General features: G+C 45.0%; 1 protein-coding gene across 6 annotated transcripts in view; it reads left to right on the top strand.

Annotated features, from left to right (window-relative positions):
• RARB (retinoic acid receptor beta) overlaps positions 1–20,040 on the top strand; it is a 775,478-nt gene that overhangs the window by 733,618 nt on the left and 21,820 nt on the right. For all 6 annotated transcript variants that reach the window (XM_055285590.2, XM_055285605.2, XM_055285600.2 and 3 more), the window contains one exon: positions 13,428–13,588. In XM_055285590.2, the coding sequence (XP_055141565.1) occupies positions 13,428–13,588 (161 nt within the window). The remainder of the gene's footprint in view (positions 1–13,427; positions 13,589–20,040) is intronic.

The following is a 20,040-nucleotide window of genomic DNA, read 5'->3' as shown; positions in this document are numbered from 1 at the left end:
CATTCAGGACAACCAAGGCCAAGTAGAAATATTTTCTAGTTATAGTCCTCATTACATTCTTGCTACCAACACTAATCTTGTGAAAAAGCAAAAAGTTTTAAGAATTATTGTATGAGCCATATATAGCTTTGGAATTAGATAGAAATGGGTTCAAATTCTGGCCCTGTAAATTACTGGCTTAAATGTGACCTTTAAAGTCTCTCGGCCAAAGTTTCCTCATGTGCAACTTGGGAAGTAAATCATGCCATCGACCACATGGGGCTGCTGTGAGAATTAAATGAGAATGTATGTCATGCACTTAGCACAGCCAGCACCCCGAAGGGCTGGAGTTGATGACAGCAGTGATGTTGCCTGTTCATGGCAAACTGTGCTTACAGCTGAGGGAGATGCAAGAGAAGTCTGGGTCACACACCACAGCCCTAATTTGAGAAACTGGTCTGTAACAGTTGGCAATTATGAGTTTGAATTTCCATAATGGATTGGAATTTCTCTCCTCTTTGCATTTCAAAGCCAAGGGCAAGGAATAGTTATTATTTTCTCATAGTAATTCTTGTAAACAATTCCTGATGTACAAATTACATGGAACCATTCTTGCATAAGGCATTTTCTGACAATGATGTGCTGTTTGGGTGTCTTTAGAGTAAACTTGAAAGAAGTTCTCCTTCTTTGTGTTTTGCTTCCACATGGCATTGCATTCACACACACACGCACACACACATACACACACACACACACAATTGCCATGAAAGTAGAGACTTCTGCTTTGGGTTCCTCTGTAGGCTATGTCTACATCAGCATCTGTTGCACAGTAGTAGCTCAGTAACTATTAGTGGAATGAATAACTCAGTCTATTTCACATTAAGTCAATTTCTAGAAGTCAAGAGCTAGAAGAAACAAAACCTGGAGGGACTAAGGAATTCCTCTTCATTTTCCATGGATAGCATTCCAATCATAAGTGGGCTTTTCCCAAGGCTCTCTCTGCAGCCTATCACTTCTCCTGAGCCTGAAACCCAGATAGCCAATTACATAAAGCACACACTGGATAACTCCACTTGGGTGGCACATGGGCACTTGGAATTCTAAGTGGAGAAGGAGGAGGCCTTTGTTCCCCCTCCTTTGTTCCCTCACCATTGTGCAAGCTGGAAGCCCTTGCCCCTTCCTGCTGCCTGGCACCTTGCATCTGCTACCCTGGCACTTCCCTACAGTCCCTCCCTGGTTTAGACATCCCTCTCCTCTCACTTGGAACTTCTAGCAACTACTTCAGTGGTCCCTATACCCCCAATCATTTCTTCACCATGAACAGTGACTCGTCTAACAGCAACCCCTAATAAACTTAAAAGCCAAGTCTCCTTGGCCAAGTTCACACGACCACATGAGCTGTGGTTCAGCCACAACCCAGAACTGCAAGCCTCACCCTATTCCTTGCAGAGCTCCAAAGCTGCCCTGTTGCTTCTCTCTAGGTCTGCGAACTGGCTCTCTTTTCTGCCTGGAGAGCACTCGCTTCTCCCAGCCTTTGGTTAGCTCACGTCTCCTGCTTTGGATATTTACATAGAACTTAAGTGAATGCATCTTTCAAGATCTCATTCCATATTGACCCTCCAGTGAGCCTCTCTCTGCAAATGAGCAATTTTGGATTCTCTGGGAAATTCAAACAGCCTTTTTGTGTTTGTAAACATGGGTGGTTTCACTGACTTCTCCTACAGGTTGGATTACACAAAAACATGTTTTCAAGTGCTTGGCCTCAAGTTTATTTTCTAGGTTGATTTTTGAAGGACTTTATCTGGCCTCCTCTTAACCTTCCCCACCCCCAAGTCTGGCTTCCATCCTTATTGCTCTGCTACAAATGTTCTCTCGAAAGTCACCACTTTCTCCATTGCCAAAACCAATGAACTTTGCTCCTTCTTCATTCTTTCTGACTGGCGGCTACTTGAACACTTGGCCAGGCTGCTGCTGCTTCAAATTCTTTTCTCCATTGGTTTCTATGGTTTTTTATTCCAATTCCTCCCACAGTTCATCTGCTTTCATCCCTGAATCCTTTTCCCTTTCCCATCAACTACCAGCAATTCCCAAGGATTAGTTCCTGGCCCTTTTTTTTTTTTTTTTAATCTTTTCTCTCTCTCACCTTAGATTGTTCATCCTCGCTTATGACTTCAACAGTCGTCTCTAAGGTCTGACTCTTAAATAATCTAACTTTGGAGCTGCTCTCTTGCCAAATCCACAATGCCGTTGCTCTGGCAGCCTCTGGATTCCTAATTCATGTCCCCTCAAACCAAATTCATCATATTTCTGCCAAAAACTGGCTTTCCTACTCCCCACCAGCTACCCTACATTTCTTCTCTGTTTTGATACCATCAGTAGCCCAATACGGGGTTAAAACCTTATTGTTACCTCTAAGTCTTCTTCTTCATCCCCATTTTCATTCTGTCGCCAAGTCCAGCATATTTTTCCTTGCAGTGATTCACTGTATCTCTCCACTTCTCTCTGTCCTCATTATTTCTCCCCACCAATCCCTGTCTCCACATTTTTCTTTAGTGACACCAGCCACTCCACTGCATCACTTCAAACATGATGCAGTCATTTTTGGAAGTATTTTCTCATATCTATCGCATCCGGATTGTTCTTCCCTCCCCTTTTGGCCTCCTGAATGAGACCCCATCCTTTAAAGGCCACCCCAAACCTAAATTCCATCACGTAGCTACGTTTTTCCAACCCTTAGGCCTTTGCGCACATTGGTCTCTTCATCCAGAATGTCTCCTAACCTCTCTAAACCCCATTCATTTAAGAAATATATGTTGAACATTCCTTATGGAGAAGATACTGGACTATGCACTGAGGATATCTGAGTGAATAAGACCTAGCGTATTCTTATAAGGGCATTCAGCTCAAGGTTCCTCTCTTCTGAGATTTTTTCCCTATGGCCCCACAGGCTAAACTATCAGCTTCCTCATCTGTGAGTCTCAGTACCATCTTACAACCAGTCCCTTAGGTTTTGAATTCATATTGCTTGAGTCTAAGAATGAATATCTCCCTTCTGACATCTAGCTCAGTGCATGATAGTTTTTTCTTTAGATGACTGTGTGTTTTACTAGAACGCGAATCTCTTGAAATGATACCTTCTCACTCTTGTTTCTTTAACGTGCATAATGCCAAACAAAGTGTAAGTGCTCAGTAACTATTTGAGCAGAAGAAGAAATAAATAGATGGATATATGGTTGGATGGATGGATGGTTAATTGGTTGGATCGATGGATGGATAGGAAGATAGATTGATGAATGGACAGAGATAGATAATTGGTTGGATCGATGGATGGATAGGAAGACAGATTGATGAATGGACAGAGATAGATAGATAGATAGACAGACAGACAAGTAGATGGACAGATGAATAGATGAAAGGATGGACAGATGGACAAATGGATGGATAGGTGGATCAATGGATGGAAAATGGGACAGATAGATGGGCAGCTGCATTGGATGGTTGGAAGGATGGACAGATGGATGCATGGATGAATGAGTAGACAGAAGGACTGGATAAACAGGCAATTCTTTCTTGGATGTCTATTTGGATGGATAGATGGATAAACAGATGGATGGATGGGTGAAAAAAACTCCCAGTTATAAGACACTGTTCAGATCTATAATGATTAGGAAAGAAGGTTATATTGACTAATTGGTTAATTGACTAATCATATCCAACAGTGGGCTAGCATATATCCAACAGTGGGCTAGCATATATCTCCTACATAGACTGCCAATTTTCTAAAAATTAATAGAATGCATTTAGAACAAAAGCTTTATTGAACAAGATTTATATGTGGTGATTCTGAAGATCCTTAGAAACTTTAGCACTTCCAGGACCTCATTAAGAATCGCTTAGGGGTCTATAGACTGGTGTAAACCACTTGAAATGCTGTAAAGTGAGGTTTTTCATTTAAACTATGTGATATAAACATCTATATCTACATGTAGACCATTTCTGTAATGATATGGGTTTCTAAAATTGAGAACGTGCGAGAGCTTCTCTACATTAATATCTTAACAGGGTATTTGGCAAACATCTGGCAAAATTATAAGCCATTTGTCTATCTCTCTCAGGTGCCTTATTGACACGTGGATGGCTCAGGCAGAAATCCATCACGTATGTTAAGCAATCTCAGAAAATGTTGAATCCCAAGGACATGAGCGTGGCCATAAATGTTCACTAAGCCAAGTTCAGACAGAGAGTCCTAACATTAGAGATGAACCCACTGGAAGCTTAACAACTGACAGTTTCCATACTCTGTCTTCCCTTTAGTCTCCATATAGAGCACCAGGCTGGAATGCTGGTCTTGTCTTGGATAAAAATTCTTTCCTCCCTCCCTCATTTTTTCCTTCCTTGGTTTCTTTCTACCTTCCTTCCTCCACTGCTGCCTTAGCATTTCACATCTCAAAGCTTTTGTGTATATTAAATCATTATATTCTATGTTATATATCATGTGCATTTTATTTACTGAAGGGAGAACCACTCATGATTTATTTGACTCAGTTTCTTTAGTGGCTACAGGACTCAATAAATGTTTGGTGAATAAACAAATTGGTATAGGACTCCCACTTTTTTTGTTCATGTTACATTGTGTTGCAATCATGTATATATCTAAATATATATGAGATCCTCTGTGCAATGAACAAAAATTAATGTCCTCATTTTTCAGATAAGGAAACTTGGGCTCAGAGACATTAAGAGACTATCCTGAACTTACATAGTTAGTACAGTAAATGACGAGCTAAAATGCAGGCCTTTGAAATTTTACCCCAGGGTCCTTCCATTTGTCCAATGTTTCTTTCATATTATTTAAGACCTATGGGGAACAGTGCCATCATTTCTGTGCGTTGTAACAGATGTGGGTGGGATCTTTGAGTGGTAGGAATGACCAATTGTTTTCTTTCCTGCCTCAAATGCTGAATAGAGGGAACCATGTATTCAAATATCCTGTAGGATAAAAGGTATTTGGGCACATGTTACTGTTGCATAAAAACACTCTTTACACAGACTGTACTACACAGATTATTGCTGTGTAACAAACTACCCTCAAGCTCAGTGGCTTAAAACTATAAGCATTTGTTACTGTTCACAGCACCATGGATCAGTCCGGTTGTACTTGTGGGTTCACTGGGCTCTCTACTGGGTAGGCAACTCTGCTGATCTTACCTGCGCTGTTTCCGAGATTCAAGCTGGCTCCAGATTGATCTAGTGTGGTCTTGGCTGGAACAACTGGGCTGTCCTCTTTATGATCTCTTGGGACTTCTGCTTTTCTTTTCCTAAGCTGAGAAAAACTTCATTTCTATTTTACATAACATTTTAAGAGGAAATGTATGATGAAAATGTCAAACAGAACTTCAATTCATTTGCTAAAAATGTATTGGGTTTTAAAGGACAGTAGGAATGAAAGATCAGGCCATTATATTTTATCGTGATAGAGACTGTTATTTAATATTTGAAAGCCCATAACTTTTTATAAAGAATATACATGACACAGAGCAAGACACAAGCTTATCTGGAACAGTCTGCTGCTGGGAAATTTCTTTTTTGCCCTCCTGCCCTTCATCAGATTCTGTTTTTGAAAGGCAGTCTATGCCTATTCCATAAAAGAAATACAAAGGAGTGTGCTTGTATCCCTGCTCAACTTTTTTACCCTGCTCAACTTTTTTACCCTAGATATATGGGACCCCTATTTGAAGACTATTGATTCCTGAACATTAGACTGTCAGCCTTTTTTCAAAAAAGTTAAAAGACCCACTCACAGTGTTTCAGATACACGAGGGCAGCTTGGGCTTCAGCAGAAGTGAACTTGAGTTTGGCAGAGCAAAGAATTTCCTGCCTATGAAAATTGATTATGGAAGAGATACTAAGCCTTTTTTTTTCTAGATCAGAAGTTTTTTAAAAACAAGGCGAATTGATCATACAGTAAGTGTGTGAGTTTATTCCTGGTTAAAAAGCAGAGGGCCAGCCACAGTGTCTTTAATTTACTTTTTTTTAATATTCAGTTTTATGCCATAAATAAAGGGCTTCATCTCAGCTCTTATTCATATCGGGTAGCTCTGTCATAAACACGAAGCCACAGACACGTATGCCTCTTTGGGCAGGATTTAGGCAAAGTCATCATTGAGAACAGCCCATTGCTGCCAGAGGAAATGTACAAAGAAGCACCGCCGGGTATGAAAGCATCTCAGGGGTTCATGTCATCCCTCAACTACTCGTTGTTGAGTTCCTACTTTTATACATTAAGCCAGAACATTTTCTTTTTTCTCATTTCTCGAGTTGAACTTAAGATACTTCTTATAGCTCATATGTCCAAAGAAAAGGATTTTTCATCTAAAACTAAATCTCTTGCCTTGCAAGGATGCCCACCACACCGTGCTTGTCTGAAACTGAATATGACCACAGTAGGGCTGCCCTTACCAGCCCAGACAGATGAGGGAAAAAGTATTTGAAAGACTGTCCACACAAGAAGAGGTAAAATCTGCATATCAAAAAGTAACTAGTGAGGGAAATATGATTAAATTTGTTTTGAAATTTTCATTAGCATAACATACCACTTTAACTACAAAGAACTATTTGACATCTGTATATTCTGATATTTCAGAGATTTTCTGTAACTTCTTTGAATAATTTTAAGAAGCTGAGCTAGGCTGGAAGATCCGTGTTAAACTCTGACAATGCTATGTCCAGACTATTTCCCCCAAGACTTCAATATTCTGTAAAAATTCTAAGCATGCTCCTTGCTTGATTGCTGGCACAATGGACACCAGGTCACCTCTTAGACTTCGAGGTTATATGGGGTCTCCTGTCCCCTTTTGAAGTCCTTGCACATATGCTACATGTCGCAGACAAAGAGCAGTCCTCTTAGGATTCCATTTTTGACCTCCATTTTACAAACCCTGAAATCAAAGTCCCTGGAAATGGAATAACTTGATTCATTCAACACATACTCTTCGGCACCCTACCCTCAGCCTGGTCCAAAAGGCACATGTCTCATGAGTGGCAAGAAAACTTAGCTGCAGCCTTGTTCACTAACGTTTTTGTCTGTATATTTGTTCCAATTTCAACTGGAATTCACATGGCAGGCACTTTATTAGGAAAAAGTCACAGTCTTCACCTTCAGGCAGATTCTGATGTAGAAGAAGTGTTTACTCACCCCAACTCTACCCAGTTTACAGTGGGACTTGCTATGTTAAATGCTTGACTTAAATCCTTAGGTTATGGGAAAAGTAAGTCTCTAACAATTAGTAATAGATCCACCTGTCTTCAGATCCATGGTAGCTCGTTTACATAATGAGATTAGAAAATGATTTTTTAACTAAAATTAAAGCATGTTTTAATGTTTTTCTTTTAAATATATCAGTGTGTTAGTTACGGGTCATCCCCAACTCATGACAACCCCATAGCTCTAATCACCAACTGTGACTCATTATTCTTGGCAGTTAGCAAGGAGCTGAAGAGTCAAGATGAACAAATTCCAGACTTTAATTTCAAGGAGGAATAAATAGACCATCATGCTTCCTTTGCTAAGCTGAATATAAAGAACTTTATGGACAAAAATACCATCAATCGTATTTTCCTTTTTTTTTTTTTTTGATGTGAAAAGATTTTTAGTGAAGCATTGTTTTCATCTCTTCCTGAATCCAAGTGAATCTACATCTTTTGCATGTTTCCTGCATTAAATTTTTATTGTGTGCATGAAAATCAATATTCCAGATACATGCACAAGTGCACACATTAAAACGAACATGACTTCATTTATTTCCATGATTAGACATTCAAATAAAAGTGCTTGGGTGTCTGTTTTCATATTCATAGGTCGAGATCCGTACATCAGAGGTATTTGTATAAGTGACACTTTTATTACATTCATTTCATTTGCAATATGATAGTGGATCATAAATATGTTACTTTTATGCCACCAAATCTGATTTGTAGCACTTAGCCCCTCACAAGGAGAATACTTGATATTTTACGGAGCACCTTTCATCCAAGAAGCGCTTTGCAAACATCGGGCCGGGTTCTATCAGGTGTATAAATCACATCTGTGACCCCCTGAATGCCCCACCTGCTTCATCAACCTTCTGGCTACTACTGTAGGGGTGGAGAGCAGTTAGTGACTCCCCCGCAGGCCCCAGCATGATAATGAGAACTTTAAGTTCTGGAAGAAAGAGGCTCAGGTGAACTCTGTATTGCCACATATAGGCCCTGACAGTGGACAGAACACCACGTTTAGTTACATGTCTACCTTATCATTTGCAAAACAGTTTTGAGGCCCCCATCTGTGGGTCAGATCTTGTATTAAGCCCTGGGGACATAGAAACAAGTAACATGTGGCCCTTGCCTTTCAGATATTCACAGACTTGGAGGGAAGGGCTTTGATGCAGGCTTGACAGTGTTTGCTCCTCTCTTTGCCTCCCCATTCCCTCCCAGAGGTGCACCGTACCTGAAAGCAGCTTGTCAAACCCCCAGGTCTGGCATAGGTATATGAGTGCATATACCAGTCAGTTGCAATCAGAGTGAAAGAAGAGGTCCACCATCAAACATCCCAGGCAGCCTTGGAGCTGAGCATCAGATGCACACCCCACGCTCCCAGTGAAGAGAGTCATCTCCCCATCCACCATCCCACAGCACCCCTCAATTTACCCTCCCAATTCCCCAGCATTAGCTTCCTAATCTAGGACCAGCAGGATCCCCCTGCCACACCTAGTAATACACAGGCACAACTAACTGTAGCATCCTTCATTGCACTCACTACGCTGTGGACTGTGTGTACATGGGGTAGACTCAGACTCAGCAGAGCACAGTGGGTTTCCTAAATTCTGATCCTGACTGTATGACTCACAGGATGCATGGCCTCAGGCAGGGTACCCACCTTCCTGTGCCTCCATTTTCTCATCTGCAAAATGGGCATAATAGTGATACCTACTCTATTAGGTTGTTGTAAGGAGTGAATGGCCTACCATGAATAGAAGGCTTTATGATAGTTGTAATGAACACTTTCAGTATTGTGGTAAATAATACACTCGTATATTAATTGCAGTACATGTAATAATAGTGATGCCAATATTCTATTATTATTATTATTACTGTCACTGTTTTATTGTATGATGAATGTCTGTCTCCTACCATAAGTTTTTGCTCCATGGTAGCAACAACCCTCCTGTGTTGCAATGGCACATACTAGATACTCAATAAATATTCATTGAATCAATGAATGAACAAAACAATGAAGGAACAAATGAATCCACCCACTCATTTGGTGCCACTGCGATGGCTTCTCCAAGCACCATTTTTTATATCAGTCTCCTCTGCCACTGACAGCCACAGGCCCCACAGTAATCCCCACAAGTCCTTGGTGTTTAGTTCATCCATTTCCCCACGGAAGGGCCTTACATTCTTCCTGCATAACTAACCCACATAGGCCTTTACAGTAGTCTACCTCCATCCCACCAAGCCCACCATCTGTGTGTCTCCATGCAGGCGCTACTGCCATCTCGGGAGAGGCTCTGAAAGGAGCTGTCTCCTCTGGAGTTGACCCCAGGTGGTAAGTGGTGGAGCTAGCACTAGTTCCAGATGTCCTGACTCCCCCAGCAGTACCTGTGTTGCCCTTGCCTCCCACGGCTGGCCTCCAGGGGAACAAGCCCCTGCCCTGCCCCAGGAGCTGCTGACCACGAGGCCTCAGAGGGACCAGTGGTCACAAGAACTTGGACAAAGCTACCATCCCTAGGCCCCCGTGGCTTCTTGTGCACTGTGTCACCTCCATGATTCTGGTGGTTCTTGGCAGCCCTTCTCAAACACTGTGTCTGCGTTCTTCTAGAGTTTAAAACCATTGAGGGAAGCAGCTGCTGAAGCCACGTGTTTAGATAATTTTTCTGTCAACTTATGAAGCTGTATGTTATTGGGGCATTATCCCCAGAGGGATTGTTCCTGCATTTTGTGGGTGTGGAAGAATTTGTGATAATCCCAGGAGTCCTTATTCACATAGACAGTGATGGTGGGACTTCATCTAGGGAACAAAAGAAGTGTGGAAAGTAGCCTGAGGTTACACCCTGGTGCCCTTTGAGTGAGCTGCAAAGGGTGCCCCAAATTCGGCCCAAAGCACAGAAAATGGTGCTCTGGCTTCACAGTTGTGATTTTGCAAATGGCATGTGTTATCACTGTACAACCCAACAGAGACTCCCAACTTGGTGACCAGCTGCAGCTCACCCAGGGCCCCTTCCCACAGGACCTCAGATACTTGCTTGGTTCAGATACTCCATGGTGAGAGCTCACAGTGTCTCCTCTCTCCTGGTGACCCTCTAGAGCTGGGTTTGCTCGTCTGAGTTTTCCAGGCCCCTGCTGGTGGATGGGAACAGTGAAGCAGAATGCTTAGGAGCAGACACAGGTCCTGCAGACCTCCCTGTGGATGGGATTATGGGGAGTCCTTCTGTGGGGTGTTAGTTTGTTTTGTGGTTTCTCTTTCTGCACATTTTACTGAAATGCACATTGGGTTGACTATTTTCAACCATGGTATTGTTGGGCCTCAAGTTCCTTGAGTGTAGAAATGAGATGGGTCATAAGGCCCACCTCACCTGGCTTACTGTGGGGATTTTGTGAGCTAGGATTCTTCACCTGCTGATGCCCAGTGGCCCTTGCCACACAATCACTAAAGGGTAGTGAGGCTGCTGCTGCGTTTTAATGTAGCTGTAGGTGTCATCTCAGCTTCAGAATCGACTCAAAGCAGTTCCTGGTATTTAGCGATGTGTCGCCTCCCACAGGGCTCTGGGTTTTTTGTTGATGTTGTTTTGTGATATAATTCACATAGCATAACATTCATCATTTTAAACTGTACCATTCAGCAGTGCGTAGTGGATCCACTAAGTTGTGCAACCTTCACCAGTAAGTCCAGAACGTTTTCATCTCCTAAAAAACGAAACCCTGAACCCGTTAGCACTCCCGATCCTCCCTCCCCACCAACCTGTCCCCGGACCTGACAACCACGAGTCTACATTTTATCTTTGGATTGGCCTGTTCTGGACATCCATATAATTGGAATCACACAGTTTGTGGCCTTTTGTGACTGGCTTCTTTATGGCGTATGTGTTAAAGCTTCATCTGTGTTGTAGTATGTGTCCATAGTTCATTCCTTTCTATGACAAATAATATTCCACTGTAAGGACATCCTAGATTCCACTTCCCCATCATCGGGTGATGAACATTTGGGTTCTTTCCACTTTTCAACTGCTGTGAGTCACACTGTCATGAACATTCATGGACAAGTTTTGCATAGACACATATTTTCAGTTCTCTTGGGTGTACACCTAGGAGAGGAATTGCTGCGTCATATGGTACCTCGGCATATAACTTTGTGAAAAACTGCCGAGGGCTTTTCCTCGCGGCTCTGTTTCAGAAGGACCCTCCCTGCTTAGATTTGACTTTTTCATTGGCTAAGGAAGGCCATTGGCAGAGGCAGGGGGAAAAGAGGGGGGTCTGATCACCTGAGATCCTGCGCACTCACACACAAGCCTTCAGGCATTCCCTCCCCTCAGCAGCCCAGACTCCATCCTCACGGAGAGCCACCATGCCGTCTCTGCCACCCTACATGACCCCTTTCCCCCTCATTGTGTCTCCTTTGCCCACCGGCTTCTTTGCATTCTCTCTGCTTTGAACCACGATACCCACTCTTACCCAGCGTCCTGCGCTGGCTGGGAGGGATCTGGTCACAGAGGTCTCGAGGGGCCAGTCTACACTGGGAAAGAATACAGCTGAGGCTGCGCTACCCACTCATTTCACCAGTGATCTAGAAATTTTCTGAGCCAATGAGCAGTGTCATTTCAGAGTCTTGGGGGAAGGAAACTGTCTAGAAGGGTGTTCTCTTCAGACCTGTTGGTTTCCTTAGGAATAAGTAAGTGAGTCCAAGTGAGGAAAGAACTTCTCAACCATGTGAACCTGAGCATATTTCTTAGCTTCTCCAAGACTCAGTTTCTTCATCTGTAAAATGGGTTTAAACTTGCCTACCTGATAAGAGGATCAAGTGAGATACTGTGATACCATGTTCAAGGGACTCAAAAAAAATGTTCTTATTCTCCCCAGCTGTGCTCCCTCCTGGTTAGGTAGGCGTGGCTTGTACAGACACTGACTTTGTAGTAGGACTCACCTCCCTTTTTTTCTTTCCTCCCCCTTCTCACCCCTTGCTCTTTCCTTTCACCACTTCCTCTCTCCTCCTGCTATTGTCTTACTCCGCCCTCAGCTCCTACCCCAAATATGGGTATTCTCATTGTGTGGACCCAGGGAACTGCCAGTTCTCAAATCATCCGTGTGCTCTTAGGGAGGCAACTCAGGCCAGATCCTCTTAGGGCAGATCAGATTATGCCCTGGGTCATTTTGCAGTGCAGATTCCCAGGTCACAGTGGTGGCATGCACAGCCAGGCAGCATCCAGCCTAGCACCCTCTGGGTCCCCAAGGAACATGGACTCCCTGGAGGGAGTGGCATGGTCTGGTTTCGCCTGTCTGCCTCCCTGGGTTTCAGTTTCTTTCCCCACGAGATCCTAGCCAGAGGCTGGAGCTTTGAGTTACACTCAGATTTGAAGTCATCCCAGAGGCCTGTGCTGCAGGAGGAAGCACAGGCTTCCATAGCACTGTGTCCTGGGCCCTGACTTTGTGCCTGGCACCGTGCTTGGCTTGGAGCATGCAGAGGGAAAGGACGCACACCTGCTGTGGTCCAGTGTTCCAGACACAACGTGGAGTCGAGTGGCTACCAGCGAATAAGGGAATGAATGGTTTTCCAGGCTGAAGGTTTCATACTGTATCAATTATTATTTTTAAGTAACTTTATAGACCAAAACAGATAACATGCTTCATACAGAAAGTTTAGAAAGCAGAAAAACACGAAGGGACAAAAACCATCATCCTGATCTCCTCTCAGATGAGTTTCTTCAAAAGTGCCAGTCACTTAATTCAGAAAACTAAAAAGCAAAGACACGACACCAAAATGTATAGCTAGGAAATACTAATTATGAAGCAACAAGGGCTTTGTTCAAAGACCTGACCCTTCCCTTACAATGTCACTCAGGGCATCCCATTTGAGGGTAAAACTCTTGGAAAAATCCTTCTCTCTTCAAGAGATGCAGTCCACAGAAAAAGTTCTCTCACAACAAGCCAATACTCTGAGCCTCCTGGGTGAGCGCAAGCTATCCAAACAACTGACGGGCAGATGCATATACAGAAAGACAAACCTAGCTCTCTGCCGGGGTCCCGCAGCTGCCAAATCCCTTTTCCAGGGAGGTTTGTTATTACCACCTCTTCCCACTGTTTCTGTCCCAAATATCAAATGAGCTTAAGGCAGCATTGGGAGGTGGAACCTCCCAGCTCAGGAGCACAGGCCCAGCCTTCAGTGACCCCTGATGTGCCTTCTCTCTCGTTTCCAGCTGTCAGGAATGACAGGAACAAGAAAAAGAAGGAGACTTCGAAGCAAGAATGCACAGAGAGCTATGAAATGACAGCTGAGTTGGACGATCTCACAGAGAAGATCCGAAAAGCTCACCAGGAAACTTTCCCTTCACTCTGCCAGCTGGGTAAATACACCACGGTAAGAGATACTCCTGCCCCAGGCTGCTGGGAGTGTAGAAACCTTGCACGTGCATGTGTGCAGACACACACACACACACACACACTTAGTTTGCACTGGGCCTGGCAGGGACTTGCATGCTAGCCGGCTGGGGCTATGTAGTAGCCACCTCTCTCTGTGCGGTAGCCTTTGGACGTGGGCAATCAGTGAGTAGGCTGAGTGCTGCCTCACTGCAGTCATGCACACATGCGTTCACTCTAGATGCATTAACTGAGCATTTGCTATACAACAGGCTGTGTTCTAAGCCCTGGCAACATGAACTATTCAGTGCTGCTCTCAGAGACTTTGATCTGGTGAAGGAAACAAGTAAAGCCAGTGAAGTGTTACCTGGGTCATGACAGATATCTGTACAGAGAGACCCAGGGGGACAAGGGCCTGATCTTTTAAAAACCCCAATCCAGCTGTGAAATCCAGCCAAGATAAACAGGCCAGCCCCTGGGCCAAGGTCTGCCTTCTGTGAGAGGACATGTACAAAACCCCCAAGCCAGGGCCTAGAAAAGTTTGGGGTAGGCATGCCCTATGCCCAGTTGAGTGAATGTTCCCCCTCTGCTTCCCAGTGTTCCACCACGAATGGCCTTTCACTGAGATTAGAAATAAAGAGAGGCAGGAAAAAGAGAAGTGAGATAAAAAGGTAGGAGGTGTATGTTGGCTGGTCTAGGTTGTGCCAGTGGAGAGGTCATGAGGTGCTTTAATTTTTCCGAGTGGTTTTTGCATGTATTATGTTCACTGATGTATATTTCTAACTTGTGGCATGTGATAGACACTCAGTAGATATTTGAATTAATATAACTAGAATGTTGTTCTGGCCTCTTTAAAAAGCTTAGGTTGCTCACCTACAATGCTATAGTAAACATACTTTTAAAAAAAATTCCAAATATTGTAGCACTTGCTGGTTTGGTGAATGGTGTGCTAGAAAAAGGATAGCATGGGAGGTCCTGAAGATAAAAAGACAAAATAGTGACACCGGAAAGAAAAAAAAAACAGTGAGCAGAGGGGCTTTGCAGCAGTTCTTGGTGAGCATGGGGTTTAGTGCGCTAGGATATAGGTGGTACCTGTAACACAATAATGGTGACCAGAGGCAGCCTCAGAGGGGTGCCTGTGGAAATTGGTGCCAGCACACACCTAGGTGGCTTCTCAGATGAAGATGAGGCTACATAGTTGGGTGGCACCAGCTTCTGAAGGGCTGGCACCCACCTTAAACAGATAAGTCTCCTGGCTAAGCCCAGAGACTTTGGCTCACCTGGAAGCAGAGGTAGAACCTTGGGCAGTACTTCTCAAAACTCAGCGTGCATCTGAAGTGCCTGGTGATCTTGTTACAATGCAGGTTCTGGTGCAGCAGGCATGGCCTAGGGGCATTTCTAACAAGCTGCCAGGCTGCTTATGCTGCTGGTCTGCAGACCAGACTCTGAAGAGCAAATGAGCCGGGCTTTAAGAAGCAAGACCCAGGGTGGCACTCTGGGGTCCACCTCGCCCAATGGTGTCAGCCAGGAGAAACACTGGCATGTCTGCCAGGCTGAGGGAGAGGCTCGGCTTAACCTCAACCAGTCTTCACTGAGTTTGCGGAGCACTGTCCCATCCCAGAGCAGGGACACAGGCCAGGACAAGACTGGACGCTGTAAGGGAGCTTTCATTTTCACCTGGGAGAGAAAGTGGAATGTGACCCCATGTATCCAGAACAGAAGCCTGGAACCACATGAATGTACCTCAAGTCCTGCTCAGCCACCATCAGCCCCATGACAGTGAACAAATTACCTAATGTCTCTCAGCCTCAGTTTTCCCATCTCTAAATGGGAATAATGTGAAATAGTTGGGAGGGTGAAATGAGACAATTATGAAAAGCTGCTGTGATGGAACCCAAAAATATCTACCCAGCAGTGGAGTGGCAGAAACATCATCCAGACATGCATCTTCTGCTGGGTAAGAACTGACCCTCCAGAGACCTGGCCCCCATGCTGGGTGCATCTGACAATACAGCAAAGTAACATGATGAATAACCAATACCAGAAAGTATGCCACTTATTTCTTTTAGAAATACTTACTAATTGCCAACCATTCAGTGGCATTTCAGGCCCTGTATTGAGCTGTGTATCAAGGTGAGGGCGTCTTGACCTAAGCAATGAGGGAACTCAGGCTGGCACAGTGGGAAGGGACGAAAAGAGAAGATGAGAGAAAACAGGCGCTGTGCAATGGTGGACTGTGTTGAGTTGAGAGCGAGTGGGAAGTGAGAAGGGGAAAAACCTGGCCGAGTCTTGAGTGCCACTTGAAGAGTCTGTATTTTAGTCTGTAAATAATGAACAGTAATTGATGGGTTGTGGTCAAAAATCTTTATTATTATCATTGTAATCATTATTACATCTAATATTTATTGAGCATTTACTATGTAATAGGGACCATGCTAAGTACTGTAAGTATACTAATTCTTTTACTCCTTACGAGGACTCTATGAATTGGGTTTTGTTGCCCTCGTATTACAGATGCAAAAGCCAGGCACAGAAAGGCTAGATAACTTTCCCCTTTCTCTCAGTCAACAAGTGGTCAGAGGTGAGACTTAGAACCTAAACAGTCTGACTCCAGGGCAGCTCTTTTAACCACTGTACTATACACAGAATCCCTCGAGAGGGTTGCCAAGAAGGGAGAATGGAAGCCGGGGCCATTGGAGGCATCTAGCTAGGAGGAGAGAGCTGTGACCCAGGAATAAATCAATCTTGTAGCTCCAAGACAGTCAGAGGAAAAGAGATCAGAGTGCGGAGGTCTTCCTGAAAGAGGAGACTTCTGATCCAGGTCATGAGGTGAGCGTCTTTATATGGCAATACCTAGGGCCACTAACTGCTACATCAGGGGCCCCCTCCATCTCCTCCAGGTGATGTCTTAGCATAGCCAAGTCAATCCCCAGACCCTGACTCACCTAGTAACCAGGTGAAACAGCTCCCACTCTAACCTGGAGGAGGGCAGGACAAACACAAACACATCGTACAGCATTTGCCCCTCCTGGAACATGCACCCTGGTGTGACCAGGATTCCTACAGGATGGCTCACATGTGAGGCATTGGCACTCCTGCGAGTGGTCCCTCATCACTAATGAGTAGAAGCTGGAGAGGTAAACCCCTCAGCTTCCTTATTCCTTGGGCAGGATACTCCTAGGTATCCTCTAAATCATCTCCCAGAGTTTCCCAACTAGATTGAGCCCTGACTGCCCACAGTGATGATCTCTGCTGGCCGCCTTCCTTCCCTGCCCACGCTGCTCTTCCAGTGCTTCCTGGGATCTCCTCCCACATAAACTGTTGTGCATTCCAATTCTAGTCTCAGCCTCTGCTTCTGGCCTAAGAGAGAGAGGCTTCCCTGCAGGCCTCCAGGGCCCTTTCCTATCCACCCCAATATGGGGGTGAGTCACCGCCAGTCCTCAACTGGGGCCCACCCTCCTAAACACTTTATGGAGACGTTTTGTACCTCTCAATTAGGCAGAAAAACAGAGACATGATTTTATCTCTAGAGCGTGGCCCTTCACTACTGGGCATCCTTCCAGAGGCCTGCTGCCTACCGCAGGGTGGAGGGTGCTCTGAGCCAGTCTCGCAGCTGACCGTGCTCTTCATTTCTACTATCTCTCCCCAGATCTAGCTGTGTTTTTATTGTGAGCCACTTAAAATCCTTTCTGGAAGTCAGTGGTATAAATAAATAACAGCAGCCATAACACATTCTCTGCAAGCTCTTAGTTCCAAGTTGAGCATTTTTAAAAAGAGCTTTTTTTAGACAAGCAGTTGCTTCCACGGCAAGAAACTTCCTGTCATCTTCACCAAAGTGGCATCCCTGTCAGATGCCTTTGGAATTAGTGGGCAGAGAGGAATAAGAAAGGCAGCCAGCTGTGCATCTACAGATCTTTGAAAGAGTAGTTCCTTTTTCTTCCCTAATTAGGGTAGATTTGGGACAGATGATTGGGTTCCAGGAGGCCACAGGAATGGATGGAAGAGGCAGAAACATATCCCCACCACCCCCAACTCAGGCCAGGGCAGGACACTCACCCACAATCTTCAGGGCTAGTATCCCTGGGAAGGTTTCTACCCAATGATCCTCCTCCGCCATAAAAGGAGAGAGGGCAGATTCCCTGTGGAAAGGTGGAAAGCAGAAGAGAAGCTATTTATAGAGGAGCTTTCTAAAATAGAATCAGGACTGAACCAGAGGTAACATCCTCGCTCTGAGGACGTGTTCTCCGCTTCCTTAGGGTGAACCCCAGTGACTGTCATTTGGGCTTTAGGGCCTCATACATTCAAGTTCAACTCTTACCCCTGCTACTTAGGAGTCATGTGACTTTGGAAAGTTACATCATCATTTGCGCCTCAGCTCCTTCATCTGTATAACGGGAGTTCTGAAAACATCCACCTCCTGCCTGGAGGGTTCCGTGAGAAAAATACATGGAGCGCCTTGCACGGTTTCCGGCACAGAGGAGGCGTGTAGAATGTGCAGCTCTCCTCCTCTCCGTCCCATCATAAATTGTCTTGTCATTTTTTTGAGCCACATGCCCAGGTTCTGTAAAGTAGCGTGGGTGTGACAGTGGGACAGATTTCCAGTGGTGTAGCCCCCACCCCCAGCTCGTGCTGTCTGCTCCGGGCCACCTCTGCTCCTGGCCTCCCACCGCTCTGCGGTGTGTGGGCCGCTAATCACCACGTGGGGCCTGGCGGGAGGTAAGCTGTCCTCCGAGGGGCTTGTGAATATGAACTATGAAGATTTAAGAAGCCCTTAACCTGCTCAGAAAAACGACCACAAACAGAATTATTAAACCATGAAAGACTTTCCAGGAGACATACCATAGAAAAGGAAGGCTGTTGTGAGCACTTGTCGTCATGGGTGGACTTGGTGCACTTTTTGGAAACTAACATTTGCGATCAACCAGAGGAGCAGAACCTGGAACTCGGGGGAGCTCGGGCTGCCAGGAGAGATGCACCAGGAGGGATAGAAGGTCAGTAGGGGCCATGAAACCCGAGTTCCAGTCCCCACTGTTACCTCACAGCTGTCTGACTTTGAGCCAGTTGTTAACTTAGTGAGCCTCAGTTTCTTGCTAGTAAACACACCTGTGCTGCCAGTATCACCCAGCCAGCGGTCCCCAACCTTTTTGGCACCAGGGACCAGTTTCATGGGAGAGAATTTTTCCATAGATGCGGGGCTTGGGGATAGTTTCAGGATGAAACTCATAAAGGGCAACTTGGATCCCTCGCATGCGCACTTTGCAATAGGGTTCATGCTCCTATGAGAATGTAATGCCGCCGCTGATCTGAAGGAGGTGGAGTTCTGGCTATAAGGCTCGCTCCTGGCTACTCACCTCCTGCCCTGTGGCCCAGTTCCTAGCAGGACACCGACCATTACCCATTCACAACCCAGGACTTGAGGACCCCTGACCTAGACCATTCTTTCATGTTGCAACAAACAATGACTGCATACCTACTGTGTTAGTTCCCTAGGGCTGCTGGAACAAAATAATACAACCTGGGTGGCTTGAGACAACATTGTTTGATCGTGTTTCTGGAGGCTAGAAGTCCAAAATCAAGGTGTGTGCATGGCCACGCTGTCTCTGACAGCTCTGGGAGAGAGCCCTCTCTTGCCTCTTGTAGCTTCTGGCGTGGAAGGCAGTGCCTGTAGTTGCATGACACCAATCCTCCGTCTTCTCATGGTCATCTTCTCCCTGTGTGTCTTCACATCGTCTTCTCTCTGTGCATGTCAACCTCTGTCTAGATTTCCACATTTTTTTTTATAAGGGCACCAGTCATACTGGATTAGGGCCCACCCTAATTACCTCATTTTAACTTGATTACCCCTATAAAGACCCTATTTTCAAAGAACGTCACATTCTGACATACTCGGGCTAGGATTTCAACACATCTTTTTGAGGAACACAGTTTAACCCATAACAAACAATAACACCTAGTGAGTGCAGAACTGGAGTGCATGGATGTTACCTTTCCATGCTTGCCGCTCTCTGCAAGGTCTAGCTGGAAATCAAATTTTGTCACAAGTGTTGTGAGTATTTAGAAACCTCTGGCAGCACACATAAGTCCTGATCTTTTGAAGAAAAATGTTCTGTAGGCACTGTGCTAAGTACCCACATTCTTCCTGAGTGGTGGAGTAAGGAAAAGACGTTCCCAGCAAAAGCAATAGCATGAACACAGCACAGGGTTTCACAGGGATGGAGCTGGGTGGGAGGGAGGCAGAGCTAAGTTTGAGGAGGTAGGTCAGGGCTAGCTTCCTAGGGGCTTTGGGTGCTTGGATAAGGTGTGTGAACATTAGCCCTAGGGAGCCAAGGGAAGTTTCTAGTCATGAGAAAAAGCAGTTCCAAGAAGGTGGCCCCTAGCTGCTGTATCTGGCTGGAAGGCTTCGGCAGGGACACAGGGCAGGGCTTTTGATCTTTCTCAGATGTGTCCTGCAGC

This window comes from Symphalangus syndactylus, chromosome 1, assembly GCF_028878055.3.
Source record: "Symphalangus syndactylus isolate Jambi chromosome 1, NHGRI_mSymSyn1-v2.1_pri, whole genome shotgun sequence".
Taxonomy (NCBI): domain Eukaryota; kingdom Metazoa; phylum Chordata; class Mammalia; order Primates; family Hylobatidae; genus Symphalangus; species Symphalangus syndactylus.
The sequence above is the reverse complement of the archived record's forward strand: the minus strand, read 5'-3'. Positions and strand labels throughout refer to the sequence as shown.